We start from the raw sequence: 13,591 nt of genomic DNA on the forward strand, positions 1-13,591 counted from the left end.
GGTTGATAGGGCCACCAGTGTATCAAACTGACAGATGAACACAGAGATTCCAGCCCTCATCGAGCTTTTCATATTTTATCAAACTGCATATGAAGAGGAAATTCACTCCGAGAGGAAATTCACTCCGAGATCTATATTGGAAGATTGCTGGCAAGGCAATACAGACAAGAAATACCAACTCAAGAAATAAAAGAATTACCATGCCTCTGCATTATGGAACAGTATGTCATTGTATGACTTTATGCTATTTTCTCAAAGTTGTCCTTCACAGCACAGATGGATCCTCAACTGTGCAGCATGTTGTCATATCCTCAGCACCGCGTTATCATTAGTTACCGTGTAGTCAGTATTTTATTCTTGCCTCATTTCATGGCCCCGAACCTCTCTCCTAAACTCTTTTCAAATCCTGCTCTGAAGACACAATGATTAATATCATCATATTCATGATGCTCATAAGTGCTTTACAAATGTCAATCAATTCATTTTCACCACACCCTGTGACTTCTGGCATTTTATAATCACTGCTTTAGTGTGGGTGACCTGAGACACACAGGCAAACGTTAGAAAGTACCAGTCACTCAATTACAACATCTATTGCTCGATTTCCCAAGTGCTTGAGTTACAAACTCCACTTCTGTTGATCTAATTTTCAGCACTGTGTGCTCAGCACTTGTATAAATCAGACTCAAGACTTTAGTCAAATATGGAGATTGTCAGTAACATACAATTAGTGACTCTTCAGGAGGCAATTAAATAACTTCCCATTCATTATCCAAGTTTTTTGTGGAAAAAACAGGTGTAAATCTATATTTTCATAGGTACAGCTATTCCTTCAATCATGAGCCTCTCTCCCATTCTTCCTTCATTCTTCTTCCTCACTCCCACTCACCTTCTCATCTCCTGAAACAAACCTGCAGACCAGGCATGGACACCCTTGCAGGTGCTACCATGGCCGAGTACCACGCTACTGTTAGTCACCAGGTACTCTTGCCATGTTTCTGCCCAGCTGTGAATGCAAGGACACATGACCTGCAGGGATGTCTGACCATATATTCCACTGTCAAAAGCTGCCTCATCCCCTCTCAGACCTGCTGCTGGAACCACAAAGGTCAGGGCTGGAAGAGAGTTTAAAAGATCCTTCCCCAAGCTGCCTGGGCACACTTCATGTCCCATAGGTGTTTGTCTAAAAAAACCCAGAATTGTCTCCAGTGAACTAACAATTGTGTTAAACTATCATTACCATTGTAACATTTCTCCTCCAAATTTTCTGCCTAAATTGTTGGTCCTCCAGTATAAATTCCAGCCTCCAGTGCTGACTGGGTGAGGAAGGGCTCCCATAAACAACATGGACACTGGTCCTGTAATTAAAGATTGTCATGCACTCCAGGAAAGAAAGCAAGATTGCGTAGGTAACCTGAGATCCAGCAATTTCTACACTTTTGTGTATAGAAAAGTATATCTGTATATAGTGTATATATATATATGTAACAGATATATAGTGTGTATATATATATTTGAATATAGTATATTTGAGTATAATTGAAATTGAAGCAGTGTTTCCTTAGTACACAGTAACATACAACAGGGAATAACATATGTTGTGGATATTTTTAAGATTTTAAAGATTTTTTGCTTTTCCTCAATATTTAACCTTTTACTTTGGAATATTTTAAAAGCTAATACAAAAACAGTCAAAAAAGATGAAGCATTAGCATTGCTTAGTTTGAGCTTGGGAACGTAAAAGTAGACTTTAAATAACAAACTATATTTTCTACTGATGTAGAGCAGCCTGATCTAGTGGAAAGTGCTCCTGCCCATGGCAAAGAGGGCTGAAACTTGACGATCTTTAAGGTCCGTTTCACTCCAAACTATTCTATGACTCTATATGAATCAATCTCATAGCAGCAGCGGTTTATTTAAGCCAACTTTCAAGACACAAATTATTGCAGACTACAAACTAAACTTTCTTTGGTTTTGTTGTTTTTGTTTCACGTGAAATGGCATAGTAGCAGTTGATGGGAAAGAAAAACTTTATTCCAAATGCATGTCCTCCTCTTTAGGATTCTCTGTGAAGACTCCAGTTCCAAGAGATGATAAATAACATTAAGCATTGCATCAGTAGCTCTAGCTGTGCAGCAGCAGACTACTTTTTATCATTTTGACTACAGATGGAGGACATCTGGTCTTCTCTTCCATATTAACTGAGAATATACAGTTCTGACCAAGAATGTGGACTGTGGAAACTTTCTCACTTGCTGAAGAGGAATTAATTATGCAGTGCAGAGTACTGAAGGCATTGAGGAAAAAAGTGTGCCTTTTCATCTATTTCTCTTTCCTTGGAGTGTTTTAACACCTGCCATGCATTAGGAATCATTCACAAAATGCATTAAAAAATAAAATACAAGAAAAACATCCACATGTTTGCTCAGTGTGCCTTAGAGCATGTTAAAGACTTGCCAGACCTTTTTAAATACGGTATTGGGAATAGGTTGAATTAAAGGATGGGATCTAAAATTTCTGTATGGGGCATCTGAGAATATGCAGGGTGAAAACAGGCTGGTCACCGAAATTTTAAGTACACTTAAAAATAAGCCCTCATTCTGTCTTTCTGTTTTTCTCTTTACACCAGGAAATCTAACTTGGGAGCACAGACACTCTCTGACTTTGAGATTTAATCCCAAATGAGATTCCCATCAGAAATGCAGCCCCATGAAAATAATCAGATCCAATCAAATGCAAAAGGTGTGACCTAAAATATCAAAATTAAAATGTTGCTATGAACTCTGTTGGAGAGAACTCAGTAGGAATTGGTCATCAGACCACAACTCATTAAGAGTTGCAGACAGCAAGTAAGCAAAGACATTGGATTGAGAAACCGAGTGAAGGTGGTGTAATAAGAGGAGATTAAATGTGGTCAAGTGTGGAAAAACCCCAGGGACATTGCAACAAGGTTTCTGAAAGAGGGAATATAAATGAAAATAAAAACATGATGAAACTTTTGATATACAGAGACGCCTTAATGGCATTTTTATCTCAACAATTTCAAGAGGTTCTCCTTAAAAAAAGCCTAAAGCACATGTTGGAAAAGTAAGTGCAAACATTCAAAAACAAGAAAAGGAAATTGGTAACTCTCCTGCAATATCGATCAGCTGGGCTGGGATTCCTGTGGGCAAATGTAGATGTGCAGCTTTTACATCCCTGGTCCTGAGCTAGTTTCTTGAACAAAGATAAGCTGGTACTTCTAAGATTCTACTTATCCTAAGGCAGACATCTGAAGCAGGTCAGATGCATCACCCTGTAAAAATGTCAATATATCTCCGCTGGCCATACAGGGAAGTGTGACAGAGTAGGTCAGCCTAAGATGTCCATATTGTACACCTCCGAAATGAGGTAAGTTGGACCCCACTCAAAGCAGCCACTGTTTTCATGTGAATGTTATGAAACCCTTGCTGACTTGTCAAGAAATGCAAACAAATTTTCATGAGGACTCACCCTGAGGGTTATTGACCGAGGTGGTTTCTGAGGAGGATCTTCGTGAAGCCTGTCTCCCAAAGATGCCAGAACACGCTTCCGGTGGCCAATCAAGCTAATTTTTAAGACCTGAAATAATACAAAAAACACATTATTAAAAGAGCACATGGCAGTCATTAAATGAAGATCTATTCAGATTGAAGCCATTTTCTCTTTAAACCTCTTAGCAAGTTAGTCCTCTAGACAGGCTGAGCAGACGAGGAGCTGTGCGAGCCAAAAAATCAGCAGAGAAAATGAGAGGTGAGATCAGAGGAAAAACACTGTAAAATGAGGGAAGAAACTAGAGCCTGTATAGGTGTGGAAAACTGAAAAAAATAGACTCAAACATGAGTAAAGAAGAAACGAAATGAAGAGAAGGCAGAAGAACAGAAAGAAAAAAAGGGAAGGGGATGAGAAGACTGGAGAAGGAAATGCAGAGGTGCATGCAAACAGTGAATGATGAGCATTAAAGTGATTCATGGGATGAATGAGGAAAAGAGTGAGAAACAGCCAGTGAACGCTTAGAGGGAGCAAGAAGGGAAAACAGGAATTGTACAATGAATAAATGTTACCACTTTTAAATCTATTCACCATGCCTTTCACAGTGTTGCTAGAAAAGGGTTAAAACTGGAAGATTTGGCAGAGGATGAGGGAATAGTTTTGCTCAAAGTGACCTTGCAGCTGGGAATGCTAAAAATGTTGGTGTGGGAAAACTCCATTTATTATGCCTAACGTTGTTTATCCTCTGCCTGTTTTGAGAAGTAGAATTCCTGTGGAGAGACAACACACTCTCACAGACATGCGGGTAGCCTTGTGTTATGAAGAGGCAGGAGCCCTCCCCTCCCCTCCCCTGCTGCTGGCTAGAACAGAGCCACGTCCCTGTCCCTCTGTCACTCGGCGTGGTTAGCAAGGTAATGAAATAAACCTACTCTTCGCATTTTGGCTGTGGTTTGGTGGTTGCCCGTGGTTACCTGTATGTGTAGATTCACACACACAGGTAATCTCCAAATAAGTCCCACAGTTTGCATCACGTAGAATCATCCTTGTGCAAGGAACACAGGATGGAAAAAATTTGCCCTGGAGTTCTGTTACTTTTATCAGACACAATGAAAAAAATCTCTGTTGAATGGAAATGTGTCCATCAGTGAATACGTTCACACACCTCATGCTTGTCCAAAGTCCAAGAATACTGCCAAAAAGTTGCCCCACGTTTACTGCAACTACTCTTCATTTGTATTTCTCTGTGTCCCTGCCTCATACAAAACCACCACTGCTCTCAGGAAAACAGGGAGAGCAGATGCAGTGAGTAGGAAATTTTAAATATTAGAGGGAAAAAAATCATGTTCCAATGCTATTCTTTAATGGCCACAATGGCTGTAGTGTAAAGAGTGTAAAGCAGCACTAATTGTAGCAGCAAGCCTCTGCTCTGCAAACAGCAGTGTCCTTACGTAACTCCTCCAGACTGTACATGTGGTTTCATACTCCAGAGCTGCCTCCATTCCCTCTCAGAAAACAGTACTTCCCACTATATTTAGGACCACCGTGTGTCAACACCCTTCAGTTGAGAGGAAGTTCTTGCTCAACCTAGAAAAAGTAATAGTCCCTAAAAAAACCTGGAAATGCTGCATCTTAAATGAACAACTACCTCAGCTTAAGCAGTAGCACTAAGAACTACAATTCATGAGAACAAACAAACCCCAGCAACTCCCCTGCTGCATCTCTTAGTTCCAGTATCTCAAAACATGTCCAGCAACATGCTGTCATTATTCTGGTCTCCATGCCTATCCACCCATTATCCTGCCTATCCATGTGCACATGAATTCATCCATGCTTCCTCTGATAGATGTCTCTGTGCTGATACTGTTGAACATCAATAACCTCTTTTCTGCCTGCATCTCCAAAATGATGGGCTACGACATGAAGCAGATGGAGGCCTTCCTCCAAGAGGCTGCTTACAGGGGTGTTGCAGACCCTGCAGTTCAGCAGCAGACACAAGCTGCAGTCCCACAAACCACCCTGCTAATGTGCTATCCTTTTAGTCTAAATCTAGAGAAGCACGAGTGAAGCTGAGATAATGCAGCACACAGAGAAATGCCTGAGGCATGCAGGAGACTTAGTTATGTATTCAGTTTACACTGAGTGTTAAACAGAAGGGTGCACAGTTTATCTCTGTATTTAACTATATGAAACACGTGAATGAACTACAGCTGCTTTAAGCATTACTCAAGTAATGCACTTCAGCGAACTTGCTTCTTTCATAATGCTTCCCCATCAACAAGATCATTTATCCAGAGATTTTTTAAGCCAAGCTAAAGTTCTTTGGGTTGTTTCAAGGTCCTCAGCACTCTGACTGCCTTATTAGCTATATCAAAACACACAAAGCAATTCTCTTTGACTTCACAGAGCTGCTGAACAACAGGAGAGAAAAAGACATGCGTCTTGAGGGACTGCACACATAAGAGATCAGTAGATGGGTCTTAATGACTAAATTATTTCAAAAACAGTTCTCAACTTGAAAGTAATACAAATCTTTAAACACCATAGGCACTGCTAAGCTAACTCCACATTTTGTTTTTCTATTATAATGGTGGTTGCCCCAAATGTGAATGGGAGGGAGTTAACGACGCAACCTACAGAAACATATGGTCCTCGTGATGCCATGATGATTTTTTGCCTTTTCTTTTATACCTTTTATACCTTTTTACAACTTCTGTATTCTTAGTGTTTTTAGCCTACATTCTTAGACTTATTTGTCAAGCTAGGAGACTAAACATTTTAGAAGCTTCGTAGTTAGGGGTTAGTGTGCCCCAGACCCCAAGGTCCTCTCCAGAACACATTCTGTAAACTAAGATAGAACCATCCAGTGTAAGGTTCCTTGGGGAGGGGGGGCTCCTTCAAGCCTCTCATTGGGGAATCTTTGATAGATATGTTAATTAGTAAGACCTATAATGTTAGATCTTTTGGGGGTGTGCATTTCGGTGCATTCGACCTGGACATGTGCACTTAAGGATCCTTAAAATAAATACCAAGGTAAAATCCCTTTTTCCCTTCTAACTGTGTATGCCTCTTGATTTTAAGACCAGGAAAAGGCATCACTCAGGCAACAGGCAGCTGCATCCCAGTCTCATCTGGAGCACATACTCTATTAACTGAAGACAGCTTTATTCTTCTGGAAATGACTCTCTAGCAATTTTCTTATTTGGCAAACCTGTTTCTCAACCTAGGAACGTAAAATACTGTTTTCTGAAACACTTCTATATTTGAGTTATGAGGGTTTAACAAACATCCTGAAACTCTGGAAACTCATCCTGTGATGGATTATCTTTGACAGTATTTATCAAAAATGTCAAATATCACAAATATAGGTCAACAGTGTGGAATGGTACAGTTGCCTAAAGCACTACCATAGAAATGTGTTAATGTTGTGTATCAGGTAACCATTAGAAATCTTGCACTTACACAGCCCACAAGTTAGCTTTCCTGGTAAATAATTTCTATAAATCAGGTAACAATGTACTAACACTGAATAAGGACAGTCAATACAGTGCACTTAAGTGTCATGCAGTGAGGCATTTTGTCAAATGGATTGTAGCCCACTTACTATACAACAATGAAATGAGTTTTGCAGTGTGGCTGCAGGAATCAGCAACAACGTCATCAAACTGTTCAGAGTAGCTAAAGGCCCTCCAGAGCCTGTTACTTCATTACTGGGACAAAAGGACAAAAAAAAAGCACTTACATGACATGCTTCTTTCCACACTGACAGCAGGATACCTGAGTCAAAAATGATACTACTCCATTTCATGTATGTGATGTCACAATACACTTAGAAGAGAATGGGACAAGTCATTTGTCCAAAGAACTGGTACACGCACAAAAATTTAATCTTATTTTTACTTCTGTACTCTGCAGTGATTATCACACAAAATGAAATTCCACTAGGAAATGTAAGAAATCCACAAATATAACCAATGTAACACTTTGCATTTATATCTCTGTCTTAGTTGACAGATGTTTCAAAAAAACACATGTAGCCCAATAACTCCCTGATGACTGTGTACATGCAGATGCTGGAATGAACAAATTATTCCATCTAAAAACAAGCATTATTTCTGCAACATTCTTCTGCCTGATCTTTTCTTCTAATTGAATAATAATATCCAATAGTGCATGATTCTAATTTTTTTTTTTTCTGGAATATTACAAAGATTACTGAAATTCAAGATATCAATTCTCTTTCTTTTGGAATAATCTGAAAAGTTATGGTACGGGCTAAAATCAGTATCATAATAGCACAAGAGGTCTGGACTAAATGTGTAGCAGTAATTGGGCACTAGGAACCAACTACGAAATGGAAAATTAAAGAGTGATCGGAACAGTGCAAGTGATTCTCTCTCTGGTAGCAGCATCAGACACCAGAATTCAAGAAAAAATGGTAAATGTAAGCCAAAAAAGTGGGATCTTCCTATTTCTGCAAGAAAACAGCCCAAAACATTTGCTAAAATCAATATTATTAACCATTTTACTGCTGGTCATATTGTAATAAACTCCAAGCTATCTGGAATTATGGATGAAGGGATACATTTGATTACTACCCCTCTCCTGCCACAGTGCTGCCCCACAGGGCCCAGAATACCCAGGAAGCGAGCCCAGATCAACCGTACAGCTCACCTGACCAACAGGACTGGTTTAACTGAAAATCTGAAAAAGGTTTAAACAGACTTGTATAAATTTTCAGCATCAATTTTACAAATCCTACTCATAGAAGTGCTCTCAGTGTTAACAGTTAAAACCAGCATACAAACAAAACCCACCAAACAAACAAAAAGTGTCAAAAAACTTCATATTCCCCATACTGACCAAGATTATTTGGTGTAATAATTGGTATATTTTGAAAATTAAATAGGCCCAAGTCAGCTATGATACTTAAACTCAAAGAGGGCAGGTTTGGATTAGATATTAAAAAGAAATTCTTTATAGTGAGGATAGTGAGGCACTGGAACAGGTTGCCCAGAGAAGTCGTGGATGTCCCATCCCTGGAAGCATTCAAGGCCAGGTTGGATGGGGCTCTGAGCAATCTGGTCTAGTGGCAGGGGGCCCCCATGGCAGGGGGTTTGGAATTAAGTTGTCTTCAAGGTCCCTTCCAACCCCAACCACTCTGTGATTCTATGAATGCCCAGTGGCTTTACCAATACCAGACAAAGCCAAATCCAGTCAAACTATATTAGACTTCCATCGCATTTTTCACACGGGGATACTTTATGCTCTTTCTCAGCACATGGGAAGAGAGAAGCACCAAAGCACCCTGCTGGTCAGAGGCTTGCTGCAACTTCTCTGGGATCCACACCTGCAGGGGAAGCAAGTGTTTGTTATGCCTATGAAGACACTTTTAAGAGACTTATTATTTAATATCATAATGATTTCATATCATAAGGATATGAAATATGCATCACGATCCTCTGGAATTTTTCACCCAACTGGAAACATTTGTCAGTTGTCTTGCTGACAGCATTTCACAAAGGCTGGAGGCTGTCTCATAAGCCCCATTTCTATACGCTACCATGAGGAACTGATGTTGGTCCTGGATCACTCAAATAAATAACTGAGATGCAGATTTACATTTAAGGACATTGAGAAAACAAAGGCCAAGAGTCTTCTCCAAGTAAATTTGCCATTGCCACCCCAGGTCAGATTGAGGCAGGTGAGAATTCATCACTTTTTGTGTGGGTTCTCAGGACAAACTTTGGTGCTACCAAGGCTGCTGGAATGTTTGTCCTGACTTGGCCAGACAACCCATTTTTGTCATTAAAGTCTTCTAAATTCTCATTAGTTTAAGAAATGGCTGACTGAAAATACCAGGTGCTAGTATTTTGGCTCCACTAAAGATAAAAACAGTAACCGTAATTTTGTGCTTGTAATCAATAACCATTAATATTTCAGTGAAAAAAATATAAATTTAATATTTCCTTAAAAAATACCAGGAAAATGCAGTGCAATAAGACCTGGCCAAAACTGATACCTGGCCACTTTGCCTCCTGAAGATGCGTCTCAGGCTACATGCTGCACTGTTTTTTTAAAACAATTTTTAAATGAAAAAGTTAAATACATGGCCTCTTAAGAAATAAGTCACAGTTCAATCATTTCACAAGCCTCAGCTGTAATGACAAATATTACATACGTGATTTTTATCATGTTAGACTCAAGCCCCCATAAATCAGAAATCCTGAAGATCTATTATACATGCAAACACCAAGATTGTTACAACAATGATTACCTATTCTAAGAGACAAGGCTGCAAGTATTATTTATGTGAAAAATGGCAAGCACTAAGCAGGTCTGTATACACAGGAAAACATTCCATTTTCAAAGAAAGTAAGTAGAAAAAATATTAAACAGTTCGAAAGGTGGACCACATTTCCAAATTGTGTCCTAGAAGATAGACTGTTCCCTCCACTGAGGATTTGCATTTCCACCTGTGTGTTGAGCTAATGACAGGCCCAGTTACTGGTTCAGGTCAGATCTGAAGAATGTGTGTTCACAGAGACCAGGAGAACCTGCTCCTTGAGGTCTTCAATGTTAATCATTTAGCACTACAAGAGAGCAATTGCAATACCAATATGTTATCCCATAATATTTTTCAGGATTACTTACACAGCAGATAAATTATAATTAAAGTTACTGGTACTACAACATCTTTCATAATGAGCTAAAAATTTATTTATCTATTTTTAATAAGCAATTACCAGCAAAGCACATTAATCTGTACACAAGCATGAAATACAGCTCATGTAATGAGAAATAAGAGATAAAATAAAAATCTCTATAGAAAATTTTGATAGCTCTAAAATTGATCCTTTTTTTCCTGATTTTGATTCAATTTCATTGCAGAATTAATTCCAAGCAAAAGGAAAAAAAACCAAACATTCAATCCCATTTCAAGAATGGGACATTTGTCTACTAAATGAATAGCTTTTTTAAAAAGTCATCTAATAACATAGAGTAATGAGCGTTTTTACAATATCAGAAGAAGAAAACAGCCATTCACTGCTTGGAGTAAAAATGCAGATTACTCTAGCTCACAGTCATAACCAAGGCTGTCATGAAAAGGTAAGCTCTGTAATATGGGAATAGTATCAGTTAATTATAAACATATAATTAGGATTGGAAATAAATTGTTTACTTCTATATAATGCAATTATATATTCTGATAAAAATTGCAGCAAAAATAGTGAAAAACCCAAGACAGTGTTAGATATCTTCTAATACTAGAGTTTAATGAAAGTCCCTCTATGGATTTTTTGGTTTTTCTTTTAAATCATCAACATTCTTTAGATATACAATGACTGCAGAAAGACTGTTGTCAACATGCAGAAAGAAAACCCAAACACTGGAGAGAAGAACCCGGACCAAGGATCAGAACTAATGTTGTTAAGAAATGCTATTCAGAACACATTTAGCTTCTTGGTATATTTACCAGTTACCACATGTATGCAGGAAGACCTAATTACTTCTGCATCACAACTATTTCAGTTTAGTAAAACTATTTTTCTTTACTGTAAAACATTCACATTAAAAGCATCGATTCCAGTCTTGAATATCTAGTTCAAGCCAGATCTATGCACAGGGGCTATGGCTTCATTCAGGCTGTGCTATCAGAACCACAGAATCATGGAAATCATTTAAGTTGGAAAAGGCCCTTAAGGTCACTGAGTCCAACCGTAGAACTAAAACTGCCAGGTCCAACACTAGACTGTGCCCCTAAGTGCCACATCTACACATCTTTTAAATATCTCCAGGAATGGTGACTCCACCACTTCCCTGGGCAGCCTGTGCCAGTGCTTGACAACCCTTTGGGTGAAGAAATTTCTTCCTAATACCCAAACCTCCCCTGGTTGCAGCTTGAGGCGATTTCCTTTTGTGCTGTCACTTGTTACGTGGGAGAAGAGGCTGACTCCCACCTGGCTACAGCCTCCTTTCAGGTAGTTGCAGAGAACTATAAGGTCCCCCTGAGCCTCCTTTTCTCCAGGCTGAACACCCCCAGCTGCCTCAACTGTTCATCATCAGACTTGTGCTCCAGCCCCTTCCCCAGATCCATTGCCCTTCCCTTGGACACGCTCCAGCATTCTGTGGAGCAGTTCACACAGGACATACAGCAATCCAAAATACACTTATCGTCTACAGCAGTATATATCCCAGAGTTACAAACATGACAAGGTATTATTGTTCTACTGCTAGCATTAATATTCACCCACTTTTTAAGGGGAAAAGTTGTAGAAGTATCACAACGATAAAAATCTGAAAAGTGTTTGTAGGCTTTGATACAAGAGCCATCACTGGTAATGTCAGTAATCTACCACTATGAAGTGACAGCATGATGCTACGGCCACAATCCATCCCAATTCACTGCCAAAACACACGCACATTGCCTATAAATCTTACGAAAACTGTGTGGAACCGCTTCCTTAAAAGAAAGATCTGCAGGAAGAAATACCAGGGTTTGGTCTCACAGGAAGAGTTCTGGGCTGCAGAGTGGGAGCAGCTGCAGCAGAGCAACCTCCCAGGGATCTCACTCCTGGGATGCCATCCACTCCAAAAATGGACCTGGGAGGTGGGCAGGGAACAGCTTTCTGTATGGCCAGCTCCTTATCTCCTTCGTTCTTTGGTCACAGAAATGCTAACACTGGCACAAGTAAATGGGCTGGAAAGTACAGCCAGATATGGAGCAAAGAGGAAGGGATGCAGCTGCTTGTGCTTACAGCAGCACAAAGCAAACATGAGATGAACCACTACAGTGAAACTGCAGTTTCTCTCACAATGGACCACCCAAGAGAAGAGGGCAGCTAGGATAAAAAAAATCTGTAAAGAGCCATAAAGCAAATGCTTTAACAGAAACCATGATCTATGAGCCCACGCATTCTAGTACTCAGCAGCTCCTGTCTTAACAGCAATGAGTGTGGACTCACCCTATTTCAGAGTGGCTGCTTAGCCCTGGCCATACCACTGTCGCAGACAGCATTTGGCAAACTGGAGGAAGCAAAACACATTTTGTGACATGTTGGTAATAGGCAGCATTAACTTTCTTTTTGGGTACCATGTGTTATGCCGTCCAGGAATGTCACCACTATCAAGATCTTAAATTCATTAATTTACAGGAAATATGCACCAACATGTATGATGTGACCTAAAGAGGGTCCTCAATTATCGCTCTACCTGCACTGCAGCAACAGCCAGCTGACCAATTTCATCATTTTTCTTTCAGCAAGGACACTCCCTAGAAGAATAAACTTTGAATAACTGATAAACTCAGTATAGGTTATGTTGTGACATACAACCTTAGCATGAAAATAATTAATAAAAAAAATTCTCCATCTAATTTTTTTTCTAGACATCTTTTACTACCTTGGTTTGTAATCTTTGCTCATTAAACAACTATGATATTAAATGCCAGCCCCTCTCCCCAAGTTTCACACCCCCATCCACCTTCACCAACCTCATATTTTAACACCAAACGGAAGAAGCTACTGCATACGTAAAAGCTACAAATTCATCTCAACTCCAGCTATACTAATCTATACTATATACAGCTATACTACCTATACAACTCCAACATCTAATCTATACTAATACTGTTTTCTTTCAGGTAACCTGATTGATCAGCCTACTTTAAATAAATTGAGAGAAATTTTGACTAACCTACATTCAGTTTGGATTGTGATGTTGCTTGCCAGATTTTTAACCCCAAATCTTGTACATTTTCCAAATACATGATACGGCTTTAAAAAAGCCATTAGTTCTCCCTTATATCCTGGCTTTGTTCATATCCTTAATGCTATCACAACGGTATCAATGGTAGTCCTTAACTTAAAAAAAGGCAATGGCCATCATGGCAGAGCAGAATCATACATCACAGGCAGAGCCAGCATCATACTGTACTTTGACTCTTAATCTGTGAGGAGGAAGCACTGTGGGTGGGAAAGAACAGGCTCTATAAGCCCAGCAGGACGGCTGGATTAACTCTGCCAGGGGCAGCAAGGGGACAGCAAAAGCATTTCTCAAAATACCTCTTTCTTTCATGCTTTGA

At 39.5% G+C, this 13,591-nt stretch overlaps 1 protein-coding gene across 8 annotated transcripts in view; it reads right to left on the bottom strand.

The window, feature by feature from the left end:
• ANKS1B (ankyrin repeat and sterile alpha motif domain containing 1B) overlaps positions 1-13,591 on the bottom strand; it is a 413,633-nt gene that overhangs the window by 46,578 nt on the left and 353,464 nt on the right. For all 8 annotated transcript variants that reach the window (XM_010410776.4, XM_039571472.1, XM_039571471.1 and 5 more), the window contains exon 18: positions 3,493-3,600. In XM_010410776.4, coding sequence (XP_010409078.1) covers positions 3,493-3,600 — 108 coding nt within the window. The remainder of the gene's footprint in view (positions 1-3,492; positions 3,601-13,591) is intronic.

This window comes from Corvus cornix, chromosome 1A, assembly GCF_000738735.6.
Source record: "Corvus cornix cornix isolate S_Up_H32 chromosome 1A, ASM73873v5, whole genome shotgun sequence".
NCBI classification, from domain to species: domain Eukaryota; kingdom Metazoa; phylum Chordata; class Aves; order Passeriformes; family Corvidae; genus Corvus; species Corvus cornix.